This window comes from Myxocyprinus asiaticus, chromosome 11 (assembly GCF_019703515.2).
Source record: "Myxocyprinus asiaticus isolate MX2 ecotype Aquarium Trade chromosome 11, UBuf_Myxa_2, whole genome shotgun sequence".
Taxonomy (NCBI): domain Eukaryota; kingdom Metazoa; phylum Chordata; class Actinopteri; order Cypriniformes; family Catostomidae; genus Myxocyprinus; species Myxocyprinus asiaticus.
This window is the reverse complement of record NC_059354.1, coordinates 44,950,478-44,970,695: the sequence shown is the minus strand read 5'-3', so window position 1 is coordinate 44,970,695 and position 20,218 is coordinate 44,950,478. Positions and strand designations below refer to the sequence as shown.

Here is a 20,218-nt window from a genome sequence, read left to right as displayed (position 1 = left end):
GGTGTCTGCTCCACCAGAGAGGTCCCACAGGTGGGCAGGTCTGTCTCCCTCTCGCAAGGTTTGGACGCTTTGTGCCTCAGAGGCCAGAGCTATTAAAAAAGGAAAATGACATTATTGCAAATCCAGCAGTGCCATCACCTCTGAAGGCCGAAGTCCTTGTTCTGGGGGCATGTGAGGCCCAGCTCTTAACAGTGTGTTGGTGGTGTTGTGGACAATGGAACTGTTTCAACTCTGTTCAGGCAGCTACAGACCTTATAAACACACAGCCTATTCAGTATGTTGTATCGTTGTGTACCTGAATGTTGATCTTTCAGTCGTTGAAAAGAGAAAATGCGTCTTCAAGTTGACAAACTGCTATAAACTTGGGCTATAAAAACTGCATTTGGCACAGGACCTGAAATGTGTAGGTCACCCAAAAATGAACACGTTGTCATTATTTACTCATTTACATGAAGTTCTGTCCCCTGTAATATTGTTTTTTTTTGTTTTTTTTTTTACGAGGATTAAAGAAGGAGATGTTAGGCTGGATGTTTGAGCTTTCTTTTTTCTATACAAGGAAAATGGATGGTGTTTGTATACTGCAAAATATAAAGATATCATAAAAGTAGTTTGTATGCATTATTCCAAGTCTTCTGAAGCCATATGATCCGCCAGAGCTCTCAGATCTCGCACTGTAAAAAAAGAAATTGTTCACTCAACTTTAAATAAGGCAACTTGCTGCAGTTTTTTTTTAATTTATTTATTTAGCTTACTCAACTTAATTCAAATTAGTTGTATTTAACAATTTAAGTTGGATTGTAAAACATTACATGTAAAACTATGTTCAATTAACTAACTTAATTTTTTTTATTAGGAGATCACAATTTCCACCCCACCAAATAACATATACGGTTTCAGTTCTATTATATTGCCATTTAGTTGGGCTTACTTACAAAATAAAAATATGTCACCAGACACAAGTTAAATCAGCCATATAACTGTAGAAACTTCATCAAAGCAAACACTTATCATAATGATGTTGATTTAAAGGGGTCATAATAATGTGTTTATGTTCCTTGAGGTTCACTTATAACATAAGTAAAGTTTTCTTGCACATAAAACAGTCATGTATTTGTAAAACCGTGATAATTTTCCACCCTCATTCTGACCCTCTATCAGAAACGCTCTGTTTTGGTGCTGCTTCTCCTTTAAGATTTGACAGTAAACGCCCACTGTTGTGATTGGCTCTCTGCTCTTGACTGACCTGCTCTCTCCTTGCCATCTCACTGCTCACTGTTACTGGGCATGGATATGGAAGTTATAAGGTAAATTAGGCTTTGATTTGTTGTTGTGGAGGCGGTCAGATGCAAATGTCTACTACAGTGTGACATCACAATGTAGAGGAAGTGGAGAATGCGTTGTTTTGGTAGCTTGGTTTCAACAAATGCTTTTTTACTCTGAGTTCTGAAACTTACAGTATGTTTTTATAGTTCAATGAACTCTAACATGTGAAAAGATAAAGGAAAATTGAATTCCTCATGTCAAGACACCTTTAAAGAGCACCTATTATGGTTTTTAAACGTGCCTAATTTTGTTTTAAAGGTCTCATGCAATAGATTTATATGCATCCAAGGTCAAAAAACATTTTAATTTGCTCATAATTTAAATGGCAGCATTACCTTTTTTCCACAGTGTCAAAAATGACTCGTTCAGTGATCCGTTATAAAGGATTCATTCTAAACTCCTCCTTTCAGCGAGCCTACTCTGCTCTGATTGGTCTACCGCTTAGTGTAGAGGGCTGGTCAAAGCTGTTCGCGAGCAGCCAATGAAGACCAGAGGCGGGTTTTTTGTTACCAAATTACGTAGGTTAGTACAGGAAGTAAGTCTGGAGTTACTAACAACTCGTTTCAGGTGTTCAGAATCGGTTTTTTGATTTTTGAAACTTTGCAGACTTTTTTTTACATTCACAAACAGCTATATAACACACTACATGAAAGGTAATAATTGAAAAACCAGCTCTTTAAAACAAAACTCAACTTTTCACAACAGAACATCATTAAAACACTAAAAAGATCTAAAACATCTATTCATTCTAAACAACAATTATTTAGATGTCCTCATAAGTCGCCATGCTTTGACCAAACACACGTGAAAAAAATTAAAGTGCAAGGAATTGTGGGTATTCACCCCAGCCACAATCGTAGTAAATTCACTGATACTCACTGATTTTCCATGCCTCTGGGAGCTCTGGCCTTAATAGACTTGCAGTAAACTTAAGTAAATATTACTTAGCAATATTTTCGTATCATAAATACATTGCGTATTAAGTAGAATTTGTCTCATTAAATTATACAGCCAAAAGCTGTAAGAGCATGTTGCTGACAGTTGCAAGATGGGGGAATTATTTTGCCACAAATTACTTCCTCAAAACTGAACACTAAACTGAGCACGCTCAAAGGCCTGTGAGTTCTACCTTCAAGAACAAACTTGACATTGGATGTTCTCGCTGTTTAAAATTAAGTTGATTATACAAATTTGACTTTTAAATATATGCTACCACAAATTAGATTTTAGAGCTACGTCAGAGGGGAAGTTTATATGTCATTTAACAACAACTACCATACACAAAGTCTTGGAATACAGTGCACGAATCATATGGACAACTTTTAGGATGATATTATGGTGCTTTTTTGTTCTATCGGAGCTTGATAGAGTAAATCACCATCTACATTCCTTTGTATTGAAAAGAGCACCTCGGACATTCTACCTGAAGGCGCAGTCTCATTTACCTTTGCACGGCGAAAGTCCGTGGGCGAAATACAGTCACCTCAATGGGAATTTGTGCAATTGTGAATTTCACGGTGGCGAAGAATTTCCCCACATTGATTTCGCGTGGAGTTCAAGTTTGGTTATCTTAGACAGTTGTTTTCACTGTTTTTGGTCGTTGACCAATAGGAATTTGCTTAGTTTGGCCGTGACCTCTGTGTGGGTGGAGCTTCGTACACAGCTACAGTGAATATTCACAGTGGACAAGGATTCATTTTTAAATTCACTCTCCCAGAGTATAAAGTACAGCATTGAAAAGCGGCTGAAAAACGCTTAACATCCGCCTACGCCTTCTACGCTTGCGAAATTTCGCAGTGCAGAGGTAAATGTGACCATGCCTTAAAGGTATAGTTCACCCAAAAATGAAAATTCTCTCATCATTTACTCACCCTCATGCCATCACACATGTGCATGACTTTCTTTGCTCAGTAGAACACAAAAAAAGATTTTTAGAAGAATATCTTAGCTCTGTAGGTCCATACAATGCAAATGAATGGTGATCAGACCTTTGTAGCTCTGAAAATCACATAAAGGAAACATTGATGTAATCCATAAGACTCCAGTGTTTAAATCTATATCTTCAGAAGCGATATAATAGGTGTGGGTGAGAAACAGATACAAATTTAAGTCTTTTTTTTTTACTCTAAATCTCCACTTTCACTTTCACATCTGAAAGTCACATGTGGTCTTTTTTTAGTTTTACTTTCACATCTGAAGCCCCGTTCACACTGCGGGCGGCATGTCGCTAGACTTTGCGATCTGTGTCGCTGGTGGGCGTTCCTACTGCTGCCGCCGCTCTAACGGTATTGGTGGACTGCACAACTGGCCATAGTAGTGTTTGAAATGCTGTTTACAGATGATGCTGCCAATAAAACTAAGATATCATACTAATTTGACAAGGATTCAGTTCTTTTGCCTCTAAAAAATGCACTTTCTGCAGGGGAGAGCGTTTTATATAACCTGCAGCAGTGCATAATGCATCATATCATTAAACAAGACTAACATTATATCAATATATGAATCAAACTCACTCAGAATGCCGACACGGTTTTCCACGCATCATTTTATTAGGTCATAACTATGTATGTGGTTACAGACAAATTATTTAGAACAGTGAAGTCGCTCACAGAAACTTTTAACTTTCACCATCTTGCCTGCACTCGAGTCGACTCCAGTATCTCACACTCACCCTGCCTGGGGACGGATGACGTAAGCTCCTCTGTCTTCACTCTCATTAGTAGTCGCTCACGAATGTCGCTCGTTATTTGCATAAAGTTGAAATTTTCTCAACTTGTCTTGTGGCTCCCCACGTCGATCTCTGTCGCCAACAGTCGCGACAGCTCGTGTTGCCGGAAGTCGCTGTGCTCTCATTGAAAATGAATGGGATTACCTTGCTTCGTCACGCGATGCCGTTTGCGGTGTGAACGGGGCTTGAAAGTGAATGTGAAAGTGGAAATATTGTTCTGTTTATCACCCACACCTATCATATCACTTCTGAAGATATGTATTTAAACACTGGAGTCATATTAATTACTTTTTATGTTTCCTTTATGTGATATTTGGAGCTACAAAGGTCTGATCACCATTCACTTGCATTGTATGGACCTACAGAGCTGAAATATTTTTTTTTAAATCTTTGTGTTCTGCTAAGGTAAGAAAGTCATACACATCTAGGATGTCATGAGGGTGAGTAAATGATGAGAGAATTTTCATTTTGGGGTGAATTAACCCTTTAACATCTCTTTTTGTGTTTCATGGAAGAAAGAAAATGCTATGTGGTCGGAAAGACATGAGGATTGAGTAAATGATGACAAAGTGGATCATCCTTCACAGCTTCCATTCTGTGTGTGTCAAATTAAATACAACATCTTTTCTGAATACACAGATAATTCGGTTTGAGACTGCTCTTACTCTCTCTCTCTCTCTCTCTCTCTCTCTCTCTCTCTCTTTCTACAGTGTATTCGGGGCCGGAAAGCAACTCTGGAGGAGTTACAGACCATTCACTCTGAAGCTCATGTGCTGCTTTATGGCACCAACCCACTCCGACAAAAGCTTGACAGTAAGTGTGTGCACTGCACACAAACACACTCATGGCTTACACAAATACAACACACACACACTCCTAAATGTGCCTCAGGCTGGATTTGAATGTGTTTTGTGAATGAGTGCATTGTTGCATCTCTCTCTCTCTCTCTCTCTGCGACAGTTGGAGCCTGCGATTGCATTCCCAGTTATTAGCCCGTGTAACACTGTGCATTGACTTCTGCAATTATCCACATTATTTATGCTTCTGTTGCCAGATCCGCCTTACCACATGTTCCCTAAACGCTGCAATTCGCTTCTATCTTTTTTTGGCCTGTTGTTTCCCCCTGCATCCCAAACTCAGTCATGGCCTTGATCTGAATCTGCCTCTCGGCTGTCTGTCAAGGTCGCCACCTCTCTGCCAATAACAGCCACACATGCAGTTTTCCATGACTTCAGCTCCGGCCCCCTCGTGCAGCGATTAAACACATGCTTCGACGAGATGCCCGCTGTCACACATGTACAAACATTGATTTTTCACGCTCATAGGGTACAGAGAAAAGTGATCACGGTTTAAACTACTCGCTCTGCAATTTACACCTTTCTCATTTGATCTCATTGGGGCTGTGGATCCAAACCAGAATGACTTACTTTCTTATGCGGAACACCAATGAAGATGTTTTAATGAATACAGTATACCGGTTTGTCTTTTCAATACAATGGCAGTTAATAGTGACCCACTTTAAAGCTTAAAGGGATAGTTCACCCAGAAATGAAAATTCTCTCATCATTTACTCACCCTCATGCCATCCCAGGTGTGTATGACCTTCTTTCTTCTGCAGAACACAAACGAAGTGTTTTAGAAGAATATCTCAGCTCTGTAGGTCCATACAATGCAAGTGAATTGTGACCAAACTTTTGAAGCTCCAAAATGCTCAAAAGGCCACATATAGGTAATCCAGATGACTCCAGTGGTTGAATCGATGTCTTCTGAAGCGATACAATAGGTTTGGGGTGAGAAACAGACCAAAATGTAACTTATTTTTCACTATAAATCTTGACATCAGCTCCTTGGCGATCATGGTTTTATGCTCAGTTACACTTCCTATAGCGCCATCTAGAGCTCTGCGCATGTGCCAAGCACTCGGAAGTGTAAACGAGCTTGAAATCATGATCGTGACAAGATGTACAAAGAAAAAATAGTGGTCTGTTCTCACCCAAAATCGATTAGATTGCTTCAGAAGACACGGAATAAACCACTAGTCATATGGATTACTTTTTATGCTTCCTTAATGTGCTTTTTGAAGCTTCACAGTTTTGATCGCCATTCACTTGCATTGTATGAACCCAAAAAGCTGAGATATTCTTCTAAAATTCATCATTTGTTTTCTGCAGAAGATAGAAAGTCATACACATCTGGAATGGCATGAGGGTGAGTAAATGGTGAGAGAACTTTCATTGTGAACTATTGGGTGAACTACTCTTTTAAAAAATTACCCAAAAGCAACAAAAAATTTTTAAATATTCTGAAGGCATACAACAGATCAGGGGTCAGCAAACTTTTTGACGTGAAGTGCCATTTTTTCAAATTCATGCAGAGCAGTAATCACTAGCACGCTAGCAACAGCAATGAGAAGAGCAGGCTATTTTATTTATATGAAGTTTTTCGCACCTGCTTTCCAATCTACATCTTTAATTGATCGACTGGAGTTGTGTGGATTACTTTTATGCTGCCTAAATATGCCTTTTGGACCGTCAAACAGCCAGCAGCCTGATGGCACCCATTCACTTGCATTGTATGGACAAACAGAGCTGAAATGGGCTCATAAAAATCTTCATTTCAGTTCTGCTGAAGAAGAAAAGTCATTCACATCTGGGATGGCTTAAAGGTAAGTAAATCATGAGAGAATTTAGATTTTTGTGTGAACTAACCCTTTGAGAGTCCTTTCAGACTGAACGCATTATTAAATGTTTCAAACGGTATCTGCGTGAGACACTAAAAATATAGCGTGACACGTTGCACCGGTCAAAAACGTCCGTCTAGCTCACGTGTACATCATTATCGTGACATTGATATTAAAGGAACCTTAGAGGATGAGCTTAAACTCCTCTCCATCAGTGTAGCTCAACTGTTGGAGCATTGCACTTACAATGCCACGCTCTAAGTTCGATTCCCAGGGAACACACAATTTGATCAAATGTATAGATTGAATCATTGTAAGTTGTTTGGATAAAAGTGTTTCTAAAATGTAAATGTTGGATATAAATATCTCTCTTTTTATTTCTTTGTAGGCTCGGTGACACCCATGTTCGTGAGACTCCCGTGCGGAGGAATCGGGGTGAGTTTCTTTCGCTCTTTCCTGTGTTTAAATAACTGTCTTGTTTGTTCTCCTTCCCCCGAAGTCCAGCGGCAACAAAAACTGTTGCTCTCGTCTCTGCCGAGCGAGTAATTGTGTCCAGATGTTTTCTATAAACAAGTTGTGTGTGTGTGTATTCTCTGATGGTGATGAATGAATGGATGGACTTGTTCTACAGTGCTGAGTGGACAGTGTCAGTCACACTCATTTGCAGCTCTGGAATAGGAAGCTCTTATCCCCATTTCCTTTTTATTCTGCTATTCCCCTCTCATGACTCATTTTATGCCTGGTTAAAATTTTGTATATTATTTTATTGAAAAAGCATGTTGAAATTACATGTATCAAATATGATACAATAGGCTTTTGAGGTATATCTCTCAGTCACCATTACACTCCATTCATGCCCACAATAAAAAATAAATAAATAAAAAATCACAGAGCTTTTAAAAAAAGACACATACTTTTAATAAGATATATTTAAAGTATGAACTAATATTTCTCTGTATTTTCATATATGCAGCCAGCTCTGTCATTATAAAGATCTCATTATTTTACATTACAACTTATTATGTCATCTTACAATAAGTCCCAGAGACCCAGCAAAAAAAAAAGTTTTACAATTTTACAGTTTTTAAATGTCAATATAGTGTTTGGTGAATAAAATACATATAATAAAAATTGTTTATTGAAAAAAATTTTTTTTATTCATATTGTATTTGATGTGCTGAATTAAACTGTGATACATTTCATTCCGTATTTATAGACCAAGGAGAGGAAGTTGTCATGCCATGAGCATTTTATTTTTTTATTTTTTATTTTTTTGTGCGATTTATTTTTACATTTTATCTAATGGTGCTAAAAACAGTTTAATGTCAAAAAATTTGAATTTTATGACAATTCTTTCATATGTCAGGCTTTACTGGGTTAAAAAGATTCATTACAAAAATTATGGAATGTATGCTAAATATTTTCACTTTTGTGGCGGCATTAATAGTCGCACATGAAAGGAACTTTTTAGGGCTGTCAATTTGACAATTATTTAGTGCTTTTAAGTATAAAATGGGTTTTGATACATATTAGTCAGACTATTATCAAACTATTTCACTAACTAAAATCAAACTATTTTAATGTGCTTTTTATTTGGCCAGCGCATTGTTAGACTATTTTCACGATCCTTCCTTGTCTCAGGACTGACTCATTAAGATATGTGAGCATTAACACAGATCAGCTTAAACTTCAGTAGCAAAACACCATTAAAGTATGTAAGTTCGATTAATTTGTCCCTTTCAGTGTCACTTCAAAACTCTGATTCAACAATTTGCATCATCCATCATTCACATTGCCTTTCTAGTAAAAATATATGTTGGTAAACTGCTGATTATTACTATTTATATTGTTTAATTGGTGCATTTAAATTAAAATGATTAAAAAAATTGTGTAGGAAACATGAATGAATTGTTTTTAAATTTTTATATATATATATATATTTTTTTTCACTATAATTGACTTCTTACATTTTGAGTCCACTTGGCAACGATGGCTGTTTGGTCAAAATGATGGTTATTCTTGAGAAAAAAAGAAAGAAAAAAAACTTTTCTAAGCTATTTTAGAGAAACTGAATAAATATCAAGATAAATATATTTTGAATATCTTCAGGATTTGGGCCTATGTGTGTGTGTGTGTAAGTGTGTGTGCGTGTTAGTGGGATGACCCCAGGCAGGTCTGTTTGGGGGAGACTGATAAATGGCAGGCGGCCCAGTTTGGCTTAAAGTCACAGCCTAAGAGCTGAATGGTGAGAAACAGAAGAGCTCTGGACTCTTTTATGGAAATGGAACAAAATTGTTGTCTTCCTGCATCTCTCTAGCGAGCCTCCGCTCTGAAAATTAGCCTGTCAGACTGAAGATAAACTGTGCTTGTTCATTCCAACACGCTCCTCAACCCTGCCTAAGATCTGCGCCCCGAGACCTCAGTGTCTGCAATGTCATTCTCTTACTTTGTACCACTTTCCACCATGAGCGAAACTGGTTGTGGGCTTTCAGGGTTTAAGCTCCAAATGTTGTTATTAAAGCCCTGAATGTTTTCTGTCACTTTGTCTTTCAAGTTATCATGCCTGGTCATTTTTGTTGCTAATAAAAGAGCAATTCTGCAATACCCTTCGGATGTAATCTTGCAAGCTAGACTTTTGACTGTTGTCATAAAGCCTGGTGCATATTGTAAGCTCATTTAAATGATGTTTCAGCGCTCTGTTTTGCAGACAACAAAGAAATTAGCGGAAACTGTTTGTTGACATTGGTCAGAGATTCCCTTGAGAGGTAAGAATCATTAAATATTTCAGAAACATAACTTTGAAAACAAAGCAGAATGAGTTGTGTTCAAAGAATTTGTGGACTACTTTAAAGCACATTATTGCAAAACTCTTTTAACGTAAAATGTGTAATTTCAACAGCATTAGCATGTCGCTAAGCTAACAACACAACGCTCTAATAAGTATAAAAACACATATCACACACAAATATTGGGTAAAGTAGACAATTTTCAATTTTATATATATATATATATATAGATATATATATATATATATATATATAAAATAAAAAATTCAGTTAAATAAAATGCATCACATTATTAAGGTAGATGAGTAAAGCATTGATAAGACAATATAAAAAGTGGCTTGGCTATATATTGTTTGTTTCCATATTTTTTGAACATAAGCCTATCATTAATCTACAGTCCGTAGTAATTCATTTTGCTACTGAATTTGTCAGTCTGTCCGAGATAGATTTATTATAAGGGCTTTTCTAAGGACTCATCAGTGTACACCTGCATCAGATGGACACTTTTGGAACGACTCACTTTGGTTGTGTCGCATCATAAAATCATGTTTTTAGGTCGCTGTGTCAAATTAAACATAGTCTGAAACTTAGAAAAACACGCTTTAAGATCCCTGCATTCGGAATAGCGCTCCGTCCAGCTTTGTTTGAATGCAAGAGCACGTCCTCATGTTGTGTGCAAGCAAGCCTGTGTTTGGTTTGTTCTCTGTACAGCTGCAAGTTGTTTATACAGCTGGAGATTCGCTTACTGCCCCCTGCTGAAAACAGGTGGTGCTTTAAACTGAAATTTTCAGATGGTAGGATTATTCCTTATTATTATTCAGGGACATGATTAATTGCGTTATTTTTAAGGCTTTTATTTTTGATTATATATATACATATATATAATTAATTGCACTGAATTAATGTGTTAAATCGACAGCCCTCATTTTTATCTATACTTTTTTATTATTATTATTTAGCATTCATTTAAATAGAAGTTTGTCTGTTATAAACATTTGTCTCAACTCGTCCACTATCTCTCTCTTTTTTTTTTTTTTTTTTACTGAGCCTGGTGCAGTGCATTCTTGAATTGCATTCACCATGAAGGTTACTTGCGATGCTGTCTGAACTTGGATATAATTACTTGATTAAAATTTAATTTAAAAATTACTCATACATTTTAATTAATAAAAATATGTAAATTAAAACTACTAAACCTTTTGGAAAAGCTTTCTCATCAGGACCACACACATGATGCCTACAGAGGCAGTTTTTTTAAGTTTTGGAATAGAGCATGTAACTCTTTTATTTCTACCTGCTTTTAAATTCTTTCATCCTGCTCTCTTGCTCTTCATTTTGTTTCATGTTGCTCTCTCTCTCTCTCTCTCTCTCACTCACTCTCTCATTTCCCTAGCAATATTTTTTTTTCTGTTTAAAATGCACTACAGGCTCATAATTCTTGACAAAGTAATTCTTGGTGGAGCTTGAAAAGACTAGAGGTTTTTATGCTGCCCTTGAGCACTCATGCCATTAAGAGCTGAATTCATACAGTAAGTGTAGAATATGTATGCTGTAAGGGGGAATCAGGGTTGGCCGAACCCCTCAACCCCCTCTCAATGTTCACGTTTGTTCTAAGTATTCTAAGTAGAGTGTGATGTTGTTGTGGAAATGAGAAGGGATTTTATTGGCTTTCAGCTGGAGATGTTCAAGACAAGTCATTTTGTAACTGGCACAAAAAACAGGTTACACGACACAATTTGAGGTATCATTCATGTTATTCTGTACTTTGAGCACCTGTTGATCAGTAGGCCGAGTAGTTTACGTCTCATGAATTATTCCCTATTTTTCCCCTCACCCATTTAAGTCCACTGTACTCAAGTATTAGCGTGTGTGTGTTCACTTGCGCAGTAATTGCAGGCTGTTGGGCACTCGTGTGTGTGCATAATCAGTGATGCCTGATGAAGGTTTTCTGTCTCCAAGCATACTGGGAATCTCCCCCCTTTCCTATCCAGGTCTCTCCCTCCACTGTTTGCGTTTCGTGGTGCAGAATAAACACCCGTTCTCACTCTGTCTGCCCATTCTGTTGAATAAACTTTGAACATACTTGTGTCCTCTGGAATGACACTTTAGTTTTGGTCCGTTATTGCTGCATATGTGTGTGTGCTGTTGGTTTGTGTGTCAGTCTTGAAGTTCAACGGGGTACCGTTTTCTCTTCTTGCTCAGCAATCACGCTCCTCTGTGAAAACGAGAACAGGACAAAAGAGGATGTTTGGACACTGTTTAGTGTTCGGCCATGCATACTGTGCTGTGTACAAATCCTCTCTGGGTCTGTTTGCTGTCCCGCTGTGCTGTCTGCTTGAGCAAACGTCCCACTTCTGTCCTGTGTAGTCTGTCACAGGTCTGTTAGCAATGAGAAAACACCAGTACACGAGACCTTCCCCTTTCCTCATTGACCCGTTTCTGAATCGGCTCATTTTTGGTATATTTGGAGTATTTTAACAAGTATGAGTACATGAGCTCAGTATCAGACCCAAAACTGACAAGCGAATCGGTACAGTATCAGTGCATCCCTATCCTAAAAGCAACATGAATGTGGTTGTGTGTATCAACAGGTTGACAGTGACACGATCTGGAATGAAGTTCACTCGTCCAGTGCTGCTCGTCTGGCTGTGGGATCTGTGGTGGATCTGGTCTTTAAGGTGGCATCGGGAGAACTGAGGGTAAGACACTCTTTTCTCTAAAAAAGATTAATCGGTAAAACCGATATATGGGTCTACCTCTAGTTTTAAAGTGAGAGTGTTATGAAGGAGACATTCTGTTGATTTCAATTAATAGGGATGGTTCACCAAAAAACAGCAATTCTGTCATCATTCACTGTCATCTTTCACTTATTGTTCCAAGACTGTATAAACTACTTTCTTTCAGGGAACATAAAAGGAGATGATTTTTCTCTCAACTTGGTTTGAATAGTTGCAAGGTAATTGTGTCGCCTCCCCAGTGTGTGTGTCTAAGGTTTGGTTGACCTGGCATGGTCCCACGGCAACATCATAACTCACAGGAAGAGACCCAAAAGACACAGTATGGTCAACTTAATGTAAACATTCCTGAGTGTAACCTTACCCCTTAGTGAACTGCCACCGACCCTAAATCTCAGCATAACACACTCAAATTTGTCCATCATCACATTCAAAAATAGAACAGCTCAAAATGCTACCTCAGCCACAGGCGAGCCCAGAAAAACTAAAGTCACCATTCCACTCACTATCTACCATCTAAACGATATTCCTTATGTTTCACACTCTTTCTGGGTCATTAAAAAAAAATATGCTTAAGTTGTAACTTAAGTATTTCTATAAAATGGTAAATGAGACTTTCAAAAATATGCTTTGATCAAACTCAGAGACTTATTAATTAAATGCTATCAATTATAACTTGATTATTTGCAAAACTGAACAGGGTGCTTAACATGGTGCAAACTAGCAAGATGTAAATAAAGAGCTAGAATCAGCCATTGCTCAGTGAAGGATTGAGCGGTAGCTTACATCATGGAGTTAACTTGAAGGTTTGATTTTGATATTTTGAACAATCTTTTGAAATGTTGACAATATTTACTGAATTTCATCAACAGTAAATAACATGAATGTTTTAGATAGAGGTTGGCCTTTTATCGATAACTAATGTGGTGGAAGAGGCAGATAACCGATTAATCGGCCGATAGTTTTTTTAAAATGGATTAATAGAATGATAATTTTTATTGATATTTTTTTTTAGTCTTACCTTATTATGACGAGGACAGACATTGAGGCTACAAGAGTCCAAAATGAATGAAATCCCAAAGGCAGTTTATTGTGCAACATACTAAGATTTGGTGCATAACGTGGGACTTTTTTCCTATGAACAAGCCCGAAATACACCAGGACTTAAAATTACAGAGACTTGGCTCCATTACAATGCTCTATATGTAAGTATTTACCAAATTAACCTATATATATATATATATATATATATATATATATATATATATATATATATATATATATATATATATATATATATATATGGAGGTGGGGGCATGGTGGAGCGTTCAGAGAGAGAAAGCGGTAAGGGTGCACACACCTGAGCACAATATGTCTAACACCTTGTAACAGATAAACGGACAGGCAAGGAGGCGGCGGGAACCAGCTGAAGAGTCAACATAAAGGTTTAATGATATAAATTAACTTAAAACAACATAAAACATAAACGAATAGACACACATGCAGTGTGGCCACGTGCGTCTCTCTCCCGAACTGGCATCTCCGACTCTCCCTTATCTCGCGCTCCCACTGATTCAGCACCGGCCATGCTCCATCATGGCCTGGCCACGCCCTTCTCCTCATCACACTCCTCCCCCACCCGATTCAGGCCAGGGCGCCACCGGTCTGACTAACCATCTCCGGAGGGGATGTGGTCTACCCCGCCACCTGTGAACCTGGGGGAGAGACAAGGGGAGGCGTGGGGAGAGGGAAAGTGCGAGTGGAGACACAGAGAGAGAGAAAGAGAGAGACAGAGAGTGAAGAACTTGCTCACCGGCTCCCGGACGCACCGTTGCCAGGTCCTTAACCGCTCCTCTGCCCTCTGCCGGATGCCAGCTCGCTCCTCCCCTTCTCGGCAGAAGGTCACGGTTTCTCCGGCTCTCGCCGGTCGGCAGCGACCCCTCCGTCCCCAGGCAGACGGCTGCGGCTGCTCCTCTGGTGGATTGCAGCCGCAAAGTCTCCACGACAGCGCGTACCTCCTCCCTCCCCGGTTTTGGCACCACTGTATCAGTTCAAGGTCAGGCAAGGAGGCGGCAAGAACTGGCTGAACAGTAAACATAAAGTTTTAATGTCAAACTCAACTTAAAACCAACTATATATATATATATATATATATATATATATACAAACACCTATCATCCACAACATTAATACCACCTGCCTAATATTGTGTAGGTCCCTCTCATGCCGCCAAAACAACACCAGCCATTCTCACCACAGTTGTACAGAGCGGTTATCTGAGTTATCGTATACTTTGTCAGTTTGAACCAGTCTGGCCATTCTCTGTTGACCTCTCTCATCAACAAGGCATTTCCATCCGTAGAACTGACCCTCACTGGATAATTTTTGTTTTTTGCACCATTCTGAGTAAATTATAGAGACTGTTGTGTGTGAAACTCCCAGGAGATCAGTAGTTACAGAAAAACTCAAACCAGCCCGTCTGGCACCAACAATCACGCCATGCTCCAAATCACTGAGATCACATTTTTTTCCCCATTCTGATGGTTGATGTGAACATTAACTGAAGCTCCTGACTTGTATCTGCATGATTTTCTGCACTGCACTGCTGCCACATGATTGGCTGATTAGATAATTGCATGGATGTTTGTTGGTGCCAGACGGGCTGGTTTGAGTATTTCTGTAACTGCTGATCTCCTGGGATTTTCACATACAACAGTCTCTAGAATTTACTCAGAATGATGCCAAAAACAAGAGTGAGCGGCAGTTCCACGGACTGAAACGCCTTGTTGATGAGCGAGGTCAACAGAGAATGGCCAGACTGGTGTGTGTGTGTGTGTGTATATATATATATATAAAAGCAATATATAATAGTGTTAATATATTAAGAGAAATGTATGCTTATAAGGCTACATTGTGAACTCGAATATTTAAAAAAATTATTATTATTTTGTGATTGTGATAATTTTGTGTCGCTTTGACCCAAAATCACATTTTATGCTTTATTCACTGAATTAAAAAAGGAAGTCTCAGCTTTCCGATTATTACGATTATTCGATAATTACTTGTCTTATTAATTGTCTACATTTAATCACTTAAATAGCGACTGTCCTAAAAACTTGTTTTTGAAGAAAAGGACTCTGAAGTTTCCAAACTATTTTATTTATTTATTTTTATTTTTTTTACATTTGACAGATTTATTCAAACGTAGGATACATTAAATAATTTATAGACCTCAATTACAGGTACAGTAAGTAAAAATATATTGGATATACTGTATATCATAATCTGCTTATATTAATAATGTGTGACGAGGAAGATGGCGTGGCCGAGCCGTGATGGAGCACGGCCGGCGCTGAATCAGCTGATCAGCGGGAGAGCGAGATAAAGGGCAGCCGGAGACACCGGTTCAAGAGAGAGAGAGAGACGCACACAGCCATGCTGCATGTGTGTCTGTGTTTATGTTGATTTTAAGTTGAGTTTGACATTAAAACTTTGTTTACTGTTCAGCCAGTTCCCGCCTCCTCCTTGCCCATTCTTATACTCTTACAGTTGTGCCGAAACCCGGGAGGGAGGAGGGACGCGCTGTCGCGGAGTCCTCGCCACTGCCATCCGCCAGGGGAGTGTTTATGTTGAAACGCATGAGCCGCACTTCTTAGAACGCGGAAGCAGTTGTGCAAGTAGTCCATTGTTTTGTTTTTTTGTAGCCAAGACTTAAAAGTATGATGCTATGTAGGAACTGACTTTCAAAAATTAATCCACCCTGAGAAATATTCACTGGAATAACAAGTGACAACTAGTCAAGTCTCCCCGATATTATGGGGACATAATAATGTACTGTATAACAGGAATAAGCTCTCTCTCTCTCTCTCTCTCTCTCTCTCTCACTATGCCTCCCTCTCATGGCTAAAATAATATCCTCTGGAGTGAGGTAGAATAATAGCATCAGGCAGCTGCTTTCACATCATTAGAGCAGGCAGCCCAGCGTGGACTTGAGTGAGTGTGAGAGGGAACGCAGCGCTTTCCTCAGGTCAGGGCATTAACATAGACTGCTCATTAGCCATGGGGCTGCACGCGACATGTTAGTAGCATCCACAGAGTTCACCGGCTGAATGGAAAAGGCATTAGCTGTGAGCATTGTATCCTGCAGTCACTTTGGTATTTGTGTGTGTTTAAGGGTGTCCTTTAAAGGGATCAGAATTTAAAGGGATAATTTGCCCAAAAATGAAAATTCTCTCATCATTTACTCACCCTCATGCCATCCCAGATGTGTATGACTTACTTTCTTCGGCAGAACACAAACAAAGATTTTTAAAAGAATATCTCAGCTCTGTAGGCCCATACAATGCAAGTGAATGGTGGACAGAAAGCTTTTGAAGCTCCAAATATCACATAAAGGCAGCATAAATGTGATCCAATCGGTTTTGGGTGAGAACAGACCAAAATATAACTACTTTTTCACTGTATATCTTGACATCAGTCTCCTTGGCGATCGTAATTTCAAGCTCGATTACACTTCCTTTAGCGCCATCTAGTACTCTGCATATGCGTCAAGCACTAGGAAGCGTAATCGAGCTTGAAATCATAATTGTTCCTAGAGACTGCAATGGCAAGATATACAGTGAGAAGGGAGTTACATTTTGGTTTGTTCTCACTCAAAACTGATTGGATCGCTTCAGAAGACATGGATTAAACCACTGGAGTTGCATGGATTACTTTTATGCCACTTTTATGTGATATTTGGACCTTCAGAGTTCTGGCCACCATTCTCTTGCATTTTATGGACCTACAGAGCTGAAATATTTAAATTTGTGTTCTGCAGAAGAAAGAAAGTCATACACATCTGGGATGGCATGAGGGTGTGTAAATGATAAGAGAACTGACCCTTCGCTAAGCTCCACCCCCTTGGTTACAATCGCTTGTTCTGACAAGCTCTGAAGATCTCCCCGTAGAAATGCATGGGAGATTGCCGTGAAAAACATTGTTTGTATCCTATGTGGATACCTCCTGTCACTATTAAAAGTGACCCAGCAATAACGTGTTTCACATTTTTTGGATCATTTTGATCAAATCCCGCTAAAACTGCTCAAACACATTACTCCCGTAGACTCTCATTGGAAAACAGCAAACGTGTGTCAGAGAAATGGAGCAGGGCAACAGTTGCTAAGACAGGATTGGTCAGAAACTCTTAAGGTGGGGCTTAACAAAGCGTCAGTTTACATTTTTGAGAGAACTATCCCTTTAAAATTGTAATTTTTACTCACCTTCATGTTGTTCCAAACCCATTTGACTTCTCTCTTCCATAAAACACAAAGGCACTCTTAGGCAGAAATTTAGGGACTGATAGCCTCCATTCACTTCCATTGCATTTTTGTTTTTTGTTTTTTCCATACAACGAAAGTGAATGGTGACTGAAATTGTCATTCTGCCTAACAAGGGTGAGTAAATGATGACAGAATTGTCATTTTGGGGTGAACTGTCCTTTTAAGATGCTTCTCTGTTTCCATTTGCAGAACGGCTTTGCTGTAGTACGGCCTCCGGGACACCATGCTGAGGAGAGCACACCGATGTATGTATCTCCTTGAACATTTCACTGTGTCTCTCTGATCTCATAACCGATCTCAAAACTCCACAACTGATATCAGTATCTAATTTAAAAACACACAGTCAGAAATTAGTGTAATACACGCTATCCTCTCACATAAATGAATTCCGCCTGGCCAACAGAAGAAATGTTGTAGCACTCATGCTGACTTCAAATGGTTTTGCTTCAGGACAGCAATATGATCAAATACATCAATGTTCAAATAATAATTACTTTTATTATTAAAGGTTATTGACATAATGACAATTCTTTCACCAAGTAATATAGTTCATTATCCTAACTGTAGGCAATACTAAAATATTCGGACAAAATGCGCAGTAGTGCGCTATTCAGCAGCAGTGCTGCATCTCTACTGAATCTACAGCGCAAAAAAGACAGTGCGACCAGTGTAGTCTGATACCTGAATGAATTAAATTTATGAGCCGGTACTTTTTAATCTACAGTGCGAAACATACAAAGCGACCAGTATAGTCCGATTCCCGAACCAATGACTCTTATGAGCCAGTTTTATTTTAACTGTACATCACGAAACACACAGCGCGACCAGTGTAGTCTGATTCCTGAATGAATTAAATTTATGAGCAGGTTCTTTTGAATCTACAGTGCAAAACATACAAAGCGATCAGTATAGTCCGATTCCTGAATGAGTAACTCTTATGAGCCAGTTCTTTTGAATCTACAGTGCAACCAATGTAGTCCGTTTCCTGAACGAATAACTCTTATGAGCCGGTTCTTTTGAATAAACTGTATGAAACACACATCATGACTAGTGTAGTTAAATTTCCAAACGAATTACTCTTTTCAGCTGGTTTATTTGAATCTACGGCACAAAACACAGACAACCAGTGTAGTCCGATTCCCATGCGAATAACTCTTATGAGCCGGTTCTTTTTAGTCTACAGTGCAAAACACACAGAGCGACCAGTGTAGTGCAATTCCCAAACGAATGACGCTTTGAGGTGGTTCTTTTGACTTTACAGCGCAACCAGCGTTGTCAGATTCCCGAACAAATGACTGTTAGGAGTTGGTTCTTTTCAATCTACAGCGCAAAAAACAACGTGACCAGTGTAGTCCGATTCCCGAACGAATTACTCTTGTGAGTCTGTTCTTTTGAATCTACAGCGCAAAAAACAACGTGACCAGTGTAGTCCGATTCCCGAACGAATTACTCTTGTGAGTCGGTTCTTTTGAATCTACAGCGCAAAAAACAACGTGACCAGTGTAGTCCGATTCCCGAACGAATTACTCTTGTGAGTCGGTTCTTGAGTCTACAATGCAAAACGCAACCAGTGTAATCTGATTCCCGAATAAAAACTCTTATGAGCCGATTCTGTTTATTGAATATGACTTCCGTCAAGTCCAGCTTGAAATGAACCAAGAACTCTTACTGTGTTATGGAATGTTTTACTGCTACAATGTGTAGCTTAGTTAAAGATTACACAGTAGAGTTTTCTTGTAATCAGTTGAATTGTATAAAAAAGGAATTATAGGACTGAATTAAATATGTTAGAACTTTTTTGTTTAGAATTTTTAATGATTTGTTCAGATTTTTATTTAATTAAGATATAGTTACAGTAGGACCAATTATTGGAAAGAATGTATGCTTTTTAAAAAATTATTTGAAAAGTTATTAACAAGTCTGTGTAAACATGTATTTTGCAAGAATTGTATTATCTCTGATTTCTTATATCTGCTCTGTTGAAATCTAAAAGGATCTTATCATGTGGCAATGTGCTGCTGAGGGCAGTAAATGCAATAAATCAGATTAGTAACTGAAATAGTTCAAGTTCTGTATCATTCCCATCCCTAAACACGGCTCATCCAGAATTAAGAGAAGAATTATTCATTCAAAACTATCCGCAAGATATTTTCTTTCGCTTTGCATAGTTTTTTCATTGTTTTTGAGGACGAGGGAACGTCACACAACCGGTCCATGTTATCATTTTCTAAATTTGGAAAGCATCAGCTTTGTTGCTGGTGAATTTGCACCAAAATGACCAAATAGTCTGCCTTTGACGTCAACAACAAAAGACATGGGAAGTGTTTTCTCCTCCATATAAATGCTAGATGAACTGTGCACAATTATATGGTTAATTGAATTTAACATTTGCATTTAGCATTGAGTTTTCCTTGTTGTCTGTGACTCTGTCGGAACAGACTGACGACCCACCAGTTTGAGAACCACTACACTAGAATATGTTCTTTAAATCGCACTACTTATTTTAGAGCTGGAACCATTTTCCTGACGCTAAGCTGGGTACATGTGGTTCTTAATATTCAGCTCGGGCAACTTGGATGCAATTTTATTTATCTTAAAGCCTGGTTTATCCAAATTAATGTCAGGTATCGTTAACGTGGGACTAA

The 20,218-nt window shown here is 38.6% G+C and overlaps 1 protein-coding gene across 3 annotated transcripts in view; it reads left to right on the top strand.

Moving 5' to 3' along the window:
- The window catches only part of LOC127448106 (histone deacetylase 4-like), a 288,908-nt gene that overhangs the window by 217,776 nt on the left and 50,914 nt on the right, over positions 1-20,218 (top strand). For all 3 annotated transcript variants that reach the window (XM_051710403.1, XM_051710401.1, XM_051710402.1), the window contains 4 exons: positions 4,762-4,864; positions 7,120-7,166; positions 12,109-12,216; positions 17,763-17,818. In XM_051710403.1, the coding sequence (XP_051566363.1) occupies positions 4,762-4,864; positions 7,120-7,166; positions 12,109-12,216; positions 17,763-17,818 (314 nt within the window). The remainder of the gene's footprint in view (positions 1-4,761; positions 4,865-7,119; positions 7,167-12,108; positions 12,217-17,762; positions 17,819-20,218) is intronic.